Source organism: Rhea americana, unplaced genomic scaffold (assembly GCF_003343005.1).
Source record: "Rhea americana isolate MKP2758 unplaced genomic scaffold, rheAme1 scaffold_115, whole genome shotgun sequence".
NCBI classification, from domain to species: domain Eukaryota; kingdom Metazoa; phylum Chordata; class Aves; order Rheiformes; family Rheidae; genus Rhea; species Rhea americana.
Window position 1 is genome coordinate 621,725 of NW_028185206.1, and position 14,898 is coordinate 636,622.

Below are 14,898 nucleotides of genomic sequence, written 5' to 3' on the forward strand. Positions count from 1 at the left end.
AGATCTGTTTCTTTTTACTTCCAGTACACACAGAGGTGTTGTTGAATTTCTATTTTTCATATAAAGACAAATTGTAAAACTRAAGGAAACTGTGTTGCTCTCTGAATTTCAACAAAATACACTATTTCAAGCTGCTACACAAATTTTCTTGACCTTTCCTCTTAAAGCATGTAAAAAGCAAGCCTCGAAGCCCACTTATTTCCATCTGCTGTGTTTTCCTTAGTACCCCACATACAAGTCAGGAATGCATCATCTGCAAGTACCCCAATGAATCCCTGGACATAAATGTAAAGAAACAAAAATGTTTGTTAGGAAATCTGATCTGGACTGCTTTTGTCTAAGAAGTGGTGGAAACAGCTACAGCATATGATCTTAACAGTGCAACCACAAAATGATACAAATGCTTCTAGCCACTGGGGACATCCCAAGGCAGGATGTTTAGCTCTATGATTGGTCTAGGAGTGCTCAGATGGGCTTTCTGTGCCAGCGACTATATGGCTCACTAAAATCTTTTCAAGAATATTTTTAGAGATGTTTAGGGTCTTATGAGTATTCTGGAAGCTTACTGGAAATGCTTGTAAGGACAAGCATTAGCTGTCATTCTTTTTAGAATGCTTCTAAAAATTGAACAGATTAATTCATATAAAATGCCCATAAAGSTAACAGGACACATGTCAGTGACTGGGTTAAAGTTACTGGTCGGGGGCGGGGAKGGGTGGAGGAAGCATGATCTGAAGCTGCTGAGTATCCTACAGATGAACACAAAAAAGAAACTTCAGCAAAAATTATCACACAGTTGTGAGACACAGAACAGCAGCTTATTCATCTCTCTCTATGCACCTCCCATTCCACAGTTCTACTCTTACCCTTTCAGTAAATAGATATCCTTCAACAGTAGTCTGTCAGCCAGTAAACCCATGGAGAAGAGTCCAAAACTACCTCAAAGTGTGGTCTCAAAGCATGCAAACAAAATCAAAGGCAAATTCTCTGTGGCCTAGAAAACAGGGTCTTGCATGACACAAGTCTGTACTGCCGGTATTTGTAGTGAAGAGTTACAAGTTCAGAATATGACAGATCCAGCAAATGACCTGGAAAATGCAGAATATTGTCTTAAATCATTTCATTGGATGGAAGCCAAACCATAAAATAGATACCCTTCTGCTACAGGTCCAGTTCACTTTACTGTCAAATTAGGTCTGTCAGCCTAGGAGGCAAACTGACTCTAACTGACATGAGGTACCTGACTAAATTAAAAGGAGCTCTCTGAAGATGCAGCTCTTAGGATACAATGATTTTACAAAAAAATCATGGAATGACCTGGCTAAGCTCACTCACAGGACTAAGTGAGCAGAGCAGAGTATGGTAATACCAACCAAAGTTCATGGACAAAGCTTAGCTTGTGATATTTGAGGCAGAAATACCAAACAGCAGGCAGAAACAGGGTTCTTAACCTTGTGTAACGAAGTTACTTCCAAACGTTTTTGCAAAATGTTCTGTACATAACTGGGGGAACTTCCTATATGTGCTGACAGCAGCAGCCAGGGCAGAGATTCTTAGCTGAGCATCCTAATGTAGCAGGAAGAATTGCTGCTATCCACTAGGCAGAGATGGGAGAATTAGTCTTCAGTGATAAGTAGACTGAAACAACCGTGGCCTTCCCAGGACCAAATCAACAAAATACACCCAGAGGGAGAGGTTTAGCTCTTTGATGGTTTAAGATTCACTGCTTGTCATCTTACCCTTCCACAAGATAGTCACGTAGTCTGAGCCAGTGAGATATCCGTCTAGTCACAGACAGAGCTTTCCCAAGGACAGTTCAAGCTAACCTAGAACAAGTATCCAAGAAACCTATCTTTCGTGCTTGGAAATCCAGGGCATGGGATTTTGGGGTGGCAAATCTCACCACTTCTCCCACATGTACATTGGCATACCTTTCTATGTACAGGTTGGGATGTGAAACACAGAGTCATTTAAACCCATTTAATAAAATTACAGAGAAAAAAAAGCTAGCCAAAATATTAAATATGATCCAAAGCAAAAGGAGGAAGAACTGATGAAGAGATCAGCTTAGTTATAGGTAAATTTCTGTTAAAAGTTTCCTTTCCTGTGCACTTTTTGTGGTCATTCTTCAAGAGGAAGACATTGCTTTCAAGCATGTGCACTGTGTACCCAGGCAAAGTGAGTTCACACTTCCCTTTTCCCAGAATGAGAGGGAGGAAATGTTGTACCCTTGATAATCCAAACACCGTACGAAAAACAGAAGACATTGATAAAATAGCTGAGATTTCCTATTTGCCACGTAAGATAAAGCAGCTTTTTAAACAGAAAAAAATTTATTGATAAATTTAATGAAATTCAAAAAAGTCCTATTCAAGATACACAACTTAGGCACACATTTTAGCCTGTCCAGAATTTTAACACAGCCAACCTAAAGAATTGGAAAGGCAAATTAAATCCCTTCAGGCTCTTTCCAGGCCCGTGCCATAGAGCAAGACACAGCGCCCGAGTCTAAAGTTACTGTCAGATTTCCGGATCTAAGTAACACCAGTAACAGAGGATGATTAGCATGCCTAAGAAGTTACTTCTTAGTAACCAGGTTAAGAAGTTCTTAGTAATCAGGTTAAGAAGTTACTTCTCCCAGCTCCCTTCCCAGCTCCTCATTCTCCCTGAAGGCTGTTTCTTTTCCTGACTAGCGATGCTGACTGCACAGACAGCCGCTTGCTTGGTAAGGCAGTGCTGTTAAAAACATGCAGATTAGTTGAGAACCTACTAGAAAATCTTATAAAATCAGATCACTTGGCTAGAAATGGGATTGAGTAGCCACACGCACAGTTAGGTGATAATTTTGGAGGAGCAGTGAAGAACAATAAATGTCTTTTTTTTTAAGTATGACATCTTATTAGGGTGTACTTCACCACTCCCAAGCCACAGGTGAATATCTGATAGGCAAGACTGTGGAACAGTGAAATTCAGCCATGCCCAAGAAAATATTTTCACATGGAGACACTTAAAGAAAGCCCCTCAAGCCTGAATTCACCATTAGGATGAAACAGAAATAACCATCCATTTATTTAAAAGTAATTTACCTTGATGATTAACTCATATATATGCAATTACTATGATGCATTTTCCACGTTTGTTTGTAACAATCACATGAACATTAAATCCTTCTCAAAATAGTTGATGAGGAAGGCCTTGCAATTCCTGATAGTGCAGAAAATAACCATATAAAGTTACAATTTGCATGAGCCAAAATGAAGGCATTTTTCTTAATGAAAGACATCGAGACACTCTTGCATCTATCAGATTCTGTTAAAAGCTAGGCCTCTTAGTGGGTATCTTTGGTTCCCTGGATTCCCATTTTTACTTCTGAGCAAAGTCAAGCCTTCTGATAGCTATAGGAATTCAAGCTAGAAGAAAGTTTTCCACCATTAAAAGCCCAGATTTGTAAAGCACACAAAGTTAACATAACGAAAAAGTTTACAACCTCATAGGATATATTTTGTAAAAAATGAGTTAACTCCTTCTGTTCAGGCAGCCTTATGATCAAAGCTCCATCTATACTGGCATTTGCTTGGAGTTTTCAACTACTGAGGCCCCACCTTAAGTAGTCAAGGAGACTCTCACATGAATGATTATGTAACCTCAGCATTATATTATGCGGCAGTGGAGATCCACTGGTGTCCATAACACCAGTGTTATGTCTGTGATGCAGTTCTTGGTCACCTCTGCCATCAGACCTGTTCTGTGACACAGCAGTGCTTTTTTCCACAAAACAGGTCTTTAAAGGCTTCAGACTCTACTAGCTTACAAAATAGACTACAAGATGAAAGGATACTTTCTCCCATTGCTGCCCAGTAAAGGTAATTCTAGGGAAACTCTGGCACAGAAAAGAAGCTGGTGATCATCAGACTGTCGGCACCTGAACAGAAACAGCACACAGAGTTGTCTCACCTGGCTGATTTTGACAGTTCAACAGATGTGTTAGAATAGAGGTTTCTGCCTCTAATCAGAAATGCAAAGCATTCTCCATTTCACATGTCAGAGACATCAGGATGAGTGCCCTTCATGTCAAGCCTGGGGCTTTGGATGTGGTTCCTGCCTCCACACAACACTATCTATCCCCTTTGGGGACTGTTTTTATAATAAACCCTGTCATTAGCATTCTGCAGACTTAAAGAAGCTACTAAGGAAAACAGTCTCGAAGCTGCTGGTTTGTGTCAAGCATTCTCAGGTTACAGAGGCAGAGGCACACCTTTTGGGACTCAGCCTTTCCTCCCATCCAAAGCAGTTAAAATGATGCTGCATTCCAGAGACAGAACAAGAAAGTGAGCAACCAACAAGCCCTTTGTGCCCAGGGAACAGCAAGGTGGCCCCACAAAGCTCAGTTAGTGATTTATCATTATGTCACCTTCCCATCCTCAAATTTTGCTCAAATTTTGTCCTCTTCCAGGATCTGCCAACATTAAGCTTCTCTTCAGTTTTTCTATGAACTTCCTTATGACACATTTCATATCCTTCTTTTTTTAAATGGCAGCTCTGCTTGCATTCCCTGTGCACAACTAATCTCTAATTACAAATGTGGTGATTGCATGTTCAAAGCTTCTATGTTGGGCTCTGAATTCCCACTGATTTTCAGGGTCAAACTGACATCCATCTACCTGAGCTACTTTTTTATTCTCAYGGCAGCTTTTTGTTTTGTTTTACTTTACAGATGAAAACATTTACACACATCTGAGTGATCCTGGGCTTAATGTGGGTTGCTTAATTTTACAGACACTGCTAACAAGGCCCTTCTCAAATTCTGTCTTTTTCAAAGACCATGAATGTAGCTCATCTAACGTTATTTTTTTCATCCAAAAATGCCAGACAAAACAGCAAATTTCAGGAAACAACAGTGAACATGATAATGACACCACTATACTCACTTATATGGGACTGAAACTCAGCACACTTCCAGTTCTCCCTGTGGCAGATGAGACTTTTTCCACATTTTTATTTTGCTTTTAATGAGGTAAAAGGAAAGGGCAAGGACATCGCATGTGCCAGCAGCTCCAATGTACATGGTACCTGAGGCTGACACATAACTCACTGGCCTCTCACATCCTGAGGGCTGCCTCAAAACCAGAAGTTGCAGGAACCACTTGCTAGACTATGCTAGGCATTGACTGACAATAGGTGGTAGCATGTTCTCTCTTTTCTTTGTCCAAGGGGCTAAGCAGACAAGTTACACATCTATTTTTTTAACTCAGATAGAAGCAACTAATTTTCCATGATGACATCCAAATCCTTTTCCTGCACATCACTGCATCAAATGCCAACCACCTTAGAGTTAATTTTAGTTTAGAGAAATATCAGGCGACTCTGCTGCTGAAAGAATTCAGCAGGAAGACAAATAAGATTTGCAGCTTTTTAACTGTCTAACAACTTGCTGAATTGCTAATCCAGACATTGGTTAATCAGCCTGCTCATAACAATTTGTCTTTCTGTGAGGTCTTAAGGAAGAAAAAAGGGTGTGAAAAAAACAGCTAGTCCCTGGAGGTTTTAATCCATACAAATCTGGGTAATGCTAAATAAACACATTCATTATTTCCTTTAATAAKTAGAAGAAATGTTAACTGAAGAAGTTTTCATCATCATCCTTCTTAGCATTGATGATGGTTTGTCAAAATTCAGTCTTCAGGCTTTAAAGCCTCAGAATGGTGCTTTTTTTCAGGAACAACAAAGAAAAAAAGAGCTCTGAGACAAAAGGGAATTTGACAGTTTTTACGAGACTAGGAAGAACAACTTCTAAAGTTCTCACATCAGTCAGAGGCTTTCAGTGAAATTAGTCATTTCATGCACATGGATCTAAGGCAGCTTAGATCCCTCTCCACTTCTTATACGTGAGTTGGCACATTCAGAATTTCTCAGGTTTTAAAAGAAGCAGAGGAGATTGGGGGAATTTAATCTCAGTTCTGAGAAATTGTTACTTCACCTGAGGCCTGGAGTATCGTAATAATGTCAGAATTGCATGCCACTAAATATGGTTCTTCACACATTAAAAAAACACACTTTTTTTTTATCCCCAATGCTTTAGATTGTCTCTACAGAAATCATGTAAGCTGAAGCAAACAAGTCACTGTTATCCTGGAATAAAAGTGAGTGACCATGTAGTAGGAAGGTCCGTGTGGAGTTGACTCTGGACAGGGATGTCAAGGGAAACAAGAAAGGCTTCTACAGGAATGCAAAAACCAGACTAGGGGGAAAATGTAGGCCTGTGGCTGAACAGGGCAGGAAACCTGGAGACAAAGGACATGTAAAAGGCAGACCCACTCAGTGCCTTCTTTGCCTCACTATTTGTTGTTGCTTTCATGAATCTCAAGTGTCTGCAACAAGTGGGAGAGCGTGCAGCAAAGAAGACTTACTTTTAGTGGATAAGGATCAGGTTAGGGAACATTTAAATAAACTAGACACGCATAAGTCTTTGAGATCTGACAAGATACAGCCACAAGAGCTGAGGGAGTGGGCTGATGTCATTTCAAGGCCACTTTTGATTGTCTTTGAAATGTCATGGCAAAAAAGAGAGGTCCCTAGGACTAGAAGAAAGAAAATATCATACCTATTTTCAAGAAGGAGAATTTGGGTAACTACAGCCTGGCTAGTCTCACTACTATGCTGGTGAAGATAATGGAGCAAATTATTCTGGAAATCATTTCCAAGGGTATTAAGGGCAAGAAGGTGTCTGAGAGTAGTCAGCATGGATTTGTGAAGAAGTAGTCATGGTTAACCAACCTGTTAGCCTTCTATGATGAGATGACTAGTTAAGCAGATGAGCAGAGAGGAGTGGATATTGTTTATTTTGACTTTAGCAGGGTTTTGACACTGTCTTCAATGACATCTCATAGACAAATTGATGAAGTACAGTGATGTGGTTCAAAGGGTTGTGACCAACAGCATGAAGTCCAAGCAGAAGCCAGTCACTAGTGGTGTAACTCTAGAGTCTATGCTACAGCAAATACTGTTTAATATCTTCAATATTAGATGATGAAACACAGTGCACCTTCAGCAAGCTGCAGATGATACAAAACCGAGAGGAGTGGTTGACCTACCAGATGTATCAATGCTAGAAAAATGATTTGACAAGAACCTCTTGGAGTTCAACAAGTGAAAATGCCAAGTCATGCACCGGAGAGGGAATAACCTTGTGCACCAGTACACTGTGGGGATTGAGAGCAGCTTTGCAGAAAAGGCCCTGGAAATCCTGGTGGACAACAAGTTGATTAGGAACCAGCAATGTCTCCTTGCAGCTAAGAAGGCCAACATCATCCTGGGATGCATTAGGAAAATGCATAGCCAGCAGGTTGAGTAGGGTAATCCTTCCCTTCTACTCAGCATGGTTGAGGCCTTATCTGGAACTGGGTCCAGTCCAGAGCTCCCCAGTGCAATAGAGACATGAACATGATGGAGGAAGACCAGCACAAGGCCAGKAAGATGATTAAGGGACTGGAGCGTCTTTCATATTAGGAGGGGCTGAGAGAGCTGGGACTGTTCAACCTGGGAAAAGAAGGCTCTGGGGGATCTTATAAATCTTATGAACACTTGCTGGGGATGTCAAGAAGATGGAGCCAAACTCTTCTCTGTAGTGCCTTGTGAAAGGACAGTAGGCAGTAGGCACAAACTGAAACACGGGAAATCCCACTTAAACATAGGAAAAACTTTTTTACTATGAGGATGGTTGAACATTGGAACAGGTTTTCCAGAGAGTCTCCATCCTTGGAAATATTCAAAACCTGACTGTACGTAGACCTGGGCAACCTGTTGTAGCTGACTCTGCTTTAAGCAAAGCTCATCTGCAGAGGTGCCTGTCAGCCTTGAGCATGCTGTGAGTCTGTGGCAATTTAGCAAGCAGGCAACATCTGTGCAACTTACCTGTACGAGTGGTAGAAGGCTGCAGAGCAGAGTAGCACTATGCAACCCTCTCTACATGAATGCTCGCTTGTCAAACAAATCAGAAACCTATCCTGCTATGTACCTGGCTGTCTACAGATTCAAATGTGCCGTCAGTCACTTTGGCTTGGCATTCAGATCCTGAAAGCCCCACTTAAAGGTCAGAGAAATTAAAAATGAATGTTCAAGGCAGACTGCTTCTAAAAAATTATGGCTAGCTTTGCCTCACAAGTTCTCCCACAGGTGTCAGAAGGTCTGATCTGTAGCTGTGGTGCTGCTTTCCAAAAAGGCCTGTTCACAATTAACATATAGCCCATATTGAACATGGTGGAATGCCACTGGCGTGACCATCACTCTCTTTCCATTACCTTTAATTCTTCAAATACACTTCTCTTGGCTTGAAACTTTCCAGTTTTACATTTTGTCCAAAAGCAAAACTTTTTGGATAGTTTCAGAAAAACTTGTTATTTTTTCTCCGCACTTCTCTGCAAGTTTAAATTACTTTTGAGCAAAAATAATTCCAGAGCTGAGCACTGATTTTGAAATGTTCTCAACAGAATATAGCAAGATTGTTTGGTTTGTTAAAATGTTAGCAAAGAAGACATAAAGTAAGCTAGGTCTGAAGATCAAGTCTATTGCAATGTAGTTACTACATGCAATACAATGTAAGAAATCAACATCTGTAGCTTTGCTATTGTATTAGAATCTACGAAGCCATATCAGCTTTTTCTTGCATGATTTGTTACACATCTCTAAACCATATGAAACCCCTTGGAAGATAAAGTAAATGATCAATCTTTTCTGATTCTCYCCTTCTCTAAAATAAAAATGCAAAGAGTAGTCTAAATATCAAGAGAGGCTATTTATAATACCTCAGGCATCCACAAACTATGCTTTTGTTTGGATACAATTAAGGATAAAAGTGTGTGTTTCAGTGGTGTTTGATTAATGAAAAAAAAATCCTTACAAAAATCTTACTCCTTTTAAAAATAAAAGCATGCAATAGAAAAATCTGGAAAGGAACAACTAAAGGCACATCGTTTTCCCCCATCTGACCTGGAACCCTTGAACATTCCACTACCATTGAAACACTCTTGTCCCACAATTTATCTGTTGGTGGCAGCACGCTGTTGGGAGATACTTTTTCCACTACCTGCCAAAAGCTCTCAGTGGGAAAATCAAAATGCAGTTATGATATAGTCCTATTTCTAGAGCCTTTCTCTTTTTCTCCTCTTCTTCTATCATATTCTGCTGCAGCTCCTTCTAATGTGCTTTGTGCTGTGACTTTTTTGGAACTCATTTCCAGTGATTGAATAATAGCACAATACTTGAGCAATGCTTGGAACTGTTGCGAACACTGAACACAATATGTTTGTTCAACTTTACAGTTTGCTTTCTTCAAAATAAAGCTTCCACAGACACCACTTACAGGAATCTGGGGAAGAAAAAGGCTAAATTAGTTTGCAGGCCTGCACCAATAGACGTAGGTCAAGAAAATACTAAACAATCACCCTCTGTCTCAATAACCACTGTGTAGAAATTGAACTATTTTCTGCATTATATCCTGTAACATTACTTATCCCATTTAGGCAATTAATAGAAAACAAATAAAAAAAAGAAAYTGTATGCAAAGATGATGGTAATGAGGGATTTTGCTGTTAATAGTGGTTTTCTGCCATAGATGTTTCTTTTACATAAATATCTGTAATATCTGTGTGTAATTCTCCAGCGCAAAAAAAGGGCAGGGGGAGGCTGCCTTTCGTGAAAATAGCAGAGGAGAACAGAGGCCAAACCCAGTGGCAAAGACAGAGTTTAAATAAAGACAATTTCCAAATGGAGCTACAGAAGACAAGGAACCTGTCTGGATGCAATATTATGGTGAAAAAGCACAAGAAAGGCATGATTAGTGATTGTAGAGCAAGCTGTGGGCACGTAAGGCAGGCACTAATGGCATTCACATGGGCCAAAGGCCCTAGGCAGCACAGAGCAGGACAGACTCAGAGTGTCCTTGTGCCCATGTGTGTCACTACATCTGCAACTGAATATGGGCTGCACATTGCTCAGCTGTGACCAGTTACTGGAGCCCAGCACACCTGCAACTTGCCCTCCTCACAGAGAGCTAGTGACCTGCCACTAACACGTAAGGCACACATGGCCTGTGTATGCATTGTGTTGCTAGCAAAGTCAGTCCAGCATGGATTTGTGCCAAGAACAAGTGCTTTCAGAACAATACCAGCAGCAGATTTGTGCTTCTGCAGTCCAGCACAGCAAAGACCTGATCCGAGGTCACAGACAGCCATGACTCAAGTCTACATGACCTGTGTCTGCTTAACCTTCCTTCATGATGGGGAGCTGCACAGAGCAAAGTACCACTGCAGGGAGATAGCACGTTCCAATCTTCATGCATGCCTGAACAAACAGCATCGACCACCTTTCATTACCTCCCTGCCCTCGCATGCAGAACCCTTGTTATGTTAAGATTGTAACCACAGCTCCCTGCTGCAAGAGAGGACATTCTCACAGACTTTAAATACCAATGCTTTTGCAGTGTTTAAGTAAATATTTTCCTTTCCTTGTCTGGATCTTCCATCTTCACTGAAGGAGTGGCCAGGACAGGAAAACATCATGTGGATCTTGACACCAGTATCAGTTCTTCTGTCCCAAAACCAATATGCATCATGGTGAAGGGGATGGAGTACTTCTTTGCATATTAGCACACCAGTCTTTCAAAGGCTAGTCCTCAACTTTTCCCTCCCCTGGAGCTAGCACAAAGGAATCTGCATTAGAGTCATGGCAAACTAACCCTGTTTACACCCCCACCCACAGCCAGCTTTAAGTGTGGGGCCTAACAACACTGAGTTGGACCTATGAATTCTTATGGCTGCTAATAGGCAGAAGATGAAGTAAGTTTGATCCATCTAGATACAATGCTGTGCTCCAAAATAGGGGCAAACAAAATTTCCCTGTAGCTTTTAAAGTTCAAACAGAGATAAGGAGCTGCAGCAGGAAGAAAAGAGTGAAAGTGCGCATTGCCTATCCTCTTCTGTGTGACTGAATCACTTAAATTCACATGGTTTGGCATGTTATTCTTCTGATCATGTTCTTAAAAGTTTTATCAAACCATTGATGTAGCCTTGGCATGTTACTTGTCTTCTCAGCTCCAGTTTCTCCTACCCTTCTTCTGCCTTGGTTGGCTAGAGCATAAATGTGCAGGTGTAAGAAGTGCTCCTGTTGTACATACACTACAGTTGGTTCATATCTTTGGCTATGGTATAACAAAAAAATCTGTAACTAATAAGCATTGTAATCAATGTATATACTATGAACTATTTGCTCACAGAGGAAAACCAGCTTTCTACACTGGAAAAAAAAATTCCTATTAGGGTACCAGCATCAGAACAAAGTTGTATTCTGTATCTACCAGACTACTGACCCTTCTCCAAACAAGTGTTCTTGGAAAGCTTCTAAACGATGTAGAAAGAATACAATCAGATTGAAGAGCTCCTCAATCACATACCAGCTCCAAATGCAAAGAAGAAACTCTTGTCTGGGTACTCTTCCAGCAGGTCCTTCACCCTCCTGCCCATTCGCTCATTTCGCTTGTAGATGAGCTCCTGTCGGAAGTAGCTGTCTATCTCTTGGGCAGTAACACGTTCATGAGGTGGAAGTGTAGCATTAATGAAATTTGGGACCTATGGTACAAAGAAAAATGTTTTCATAAAAGGGGCATTTATTTCACTGACAGCCATCATGCACAGGCATTTGGCTGCCTCATTGAATGTGGTGATCAGTTTTTTTCCCAACACACATACAGTAGGACAAAAGAAAGTCAAAAAACAACTCAGTAAACTTAATAATGCATACTGCTCCATTTCTGTGAACACGTCATTTCATAAGCCAGTCAACTGAATTTGTTTTGATGCAAAGTTAACAAATTCTGTCAGTTCACCACACAACAAGTCTCAAATCCTGATTGCTTGGCCAAAGACAGTAAATATTTGCCCTTGGCTATCTTTAATTGCATACCTTTTCTTTAAATTGCTGTAGGTATGGCATAACTAAAAAGATAATTATAGTCTTCTAGGAGACTTTGACTGGTATCAGAACCCCGAGGCTGCCAAAGAACAACTGCAGTTTTAAACTAGTTAACAAAAACATCGTGCGAACATTCCAAAATAGAGTCGAATTTTGTCAGGAAGAAAGTTTTACCAGCTCCTGTCTTCAAACTATCTTTTCAAACGCTAGTTCCCCCCTGGGACTCCTAAAGCAGCTGCATTTTTTTCACTAACCCCAGCACTTCTGAGCCCTCTCTATTGAGTGGAACTGTGGGGCTGGAGACACAGCTACCCTGCCTTCTTACACAAGAAGCTTGAGGTGTCAGAATGAAAAGAACTGCTAATAAAAGGGCCTGATGAGGTCTGGGGAGCAGAAGTGCAAACCCAGAAGGTTTCCCTCGCAAAAAAGCAGCAGCCCAAGAGGCTCTGGAGCCACTCTGAGACCATTTCCAACTGTTTCAAATTGATTTTTAGCCTACAGTGTGTCATCTACTGGGCAAGCACAGAGTTAAATCCAWTTTTCAGAGAAGTTTTGCTTAAAATCTTAAGCTGTTATAGTTGCAGGCTATTACTGTTCAACTCTGTTGTAAGGGAGACCATGCTATGGTGGATCCTCTGGTACAAATGAAGGTCACTTGCTCCCTTGAAGACATAGATGTCTTGACAAGACCTATTCACTCTCAGGAGCTAGAGGCAACATCAGCTGTCTGCAACCTGAGCTCAATAGACTCATGGTGCAGAAGCTCTATGCTATTACTCACAATGCTGGCCTTCTTGGAGAAGCCCTTCGATATCTATTCAAGCAATTTGCTGTGTAAGAGCTAAACATTATTAATGATCAGGTTGCCTGAACCTGCAGGCTGAAGGGTGAACAAGAAGATTAACAATGCACGCGCAAAGCTCAGCGCCAGTGAAGCAAGAGTTAACATGACTATTTCCAGCTCTGCATTGCATCCTATGTATCAAGAGGCCATAGGAAACTCTGTCGTTCTGCAGGAAAAGCCCAGGTACCCACACAGGCTTGTTCAGCACTGCCAGGCTAGAGACTATGTTTTCATTCATGTACATGTATTGCCAGGCAGTACCCTGCACACAATAATAAAAAGAGGGCTGATGTCTCAGTCTGAAGTTAGCTAATCTAACAGCCTAAACAGGCCAAACTGGTCCCTGCTGGGCATTTCCTGGTAGTTTAAAGATCAGAGCATTGCATTCCACTGTGCTGCTTGGGAAACTGTCTCCATAAACGAAGTCTGTGAGGCCTTAGAAGGTTTTCTTTCTGTGATTCAGCCTAAATCTGTCTCCTCTTTGTTTCATTCTAGTTCTCTTTGGGTCTCGCCCACAGCACACAGCCGTACTGATGGGTGAAAATTAGAGAGCTTGCAGCTTGCCCAGCCTTACAGAAGTGTCAAAGTCAGGAATGCATTGCTCCATCACTATTTGCAGAAAAGAGCTTACTTCTACTTTCTGTTGGCAATAGGTTTGTTCATACCTAAGTTAGCACATTCCAGAGGATCTTTAAGAAAATAAAGGATTAACTCATTGAGCTTTGATGCTAAAGCAAACACAGCAATCATCCAAAAGGGAAAACCAGGTGCACCTTTGCTGTTAACGAGCAGTAAGACAGTGGTGAGGTAATGCAGACTGCTTGAACAAGAGGTGTAGGAAAGCAGACATACTAGTTAGCCGGTTAAGTGTCTTGGGTCCACAAGAGCCTATCTGAGAAAAGACAAGCATGAGATAGGGGTTAGCACTATGGTGATATGTGCATAGTGTAAGGGCTACAGTGGGAAGACTCACTTGAGAAGTGTCATGGTTGAAGATGATGGAGTTGAGGTCTCCACAGTTGTAATGCTTGATAAGGTCCTCTGTCGTATAAGGGATCTGGAAACTGCCTGCTCGGAGGCTCTCCTGCTGCAAGAGAGTCTGATTCAAAGCAAAGATCACCTGAGGGAGGGGGGAGAAGGAGGAAAAGACAGAGTTCCTTATGAGTTCTTAACTCACTTGTTCAGAATATTTTAGATATATAGCTATCCTCTGAAGACTTTTGAAGCTATCCCAATCTCAGTTCACTAAGCCACGTTTCACCAACCCAAACCTCCTCCAGATCTGTAGCTATTTATATGTCAAGCCTGACAAGAGCCTGGCTGCTACTAGGAGTGGGGAGATGTGCTGTGTGTGAGTTGCTGAGGGAGTGCCCTCATGGGCAGTCTGGCAGTCCCTCCTCACACTGCAGTAGAGATTTAATAGCTTGAGTCACTGAGAGACCAAGCAGGCAAGCCTAACCCTGTTCAGCTAAAGGCACTTTTTAGTCCCACAGACCTCTTTGTAGGAAACGAATTTACAACACAAATTCGGATGGTTTTGGCCGTGATATGGTTAAAACTGAAGACAAAAAGGGCAGAAATGGGGGAAAAGGGTGAGTTGTTTTGTTTATTTAACTAATATTTGAAATAGAGGCCATCATATTCCTCTGGATGATAATCTACCTGACCTTTTTAGAGTTCAGGGACTAACTGGCACTTGATCACCACAGTTCCCCAGCCATTTACGAAATACAAGGATGGCTATCTCTTGTTTTTCCTTTCTACCTCAACAACAAGGGAAATTTAACTATTGCTTTCTCCTTCGTATCCCATCCCTCATTGTTTATTTCAAGCTTTTAAGTTATTCTCAGCCAACTGAAATGGCAGCTGCATTACCCTGTCCTTACTCAGTGGTCTCCTCCAGGTTGACTTCTTCAAGAGTCACAAGCAGGCTGCCTGGGTTAGCTTAATTCTTAGTGTTCGACTGGGAAAATAAACTCTCCTATGCCTCCATCTCAAATGAAACATAGTCCAGATGAATCAGTGGAATGGTTTCCAAAGTCTTTTCTCTCTCTCTCTCTCTCTCTCTTTTTTTTTTTTTTTTTTTTTTC

The 14,898-nt window shown here is 41.3% G+C and overlaps 1 protein-coding gene across 1 annotated transcript in view; it reads right to left on the bottom strand.

Annotated features, from left to right (window-relative positions):
- Nucleotides 1-14,898, bottom strand: part of TRABD2A (TraB domain containing 2A) — a 78,726-nt gene that overhangs the window by 12,602 nt on the left and 51,226 nt on the right. The window contains exons 3-4 of the mRNA XM_085316985.1: nt 13,782-13,928; nt 11,447-11,621 (exon numbers count right to left, since the gene is read on the bottom strand). Coding sequence (XP_085173111.1) covers nt 11,447-11,621; nt 13,782-13,928 — 322 coding nt within the window. The remainder of the gene's footprint in view (nt 1-11,446; nt 11,622-13,781; nt 13,929-14,898) is intronic.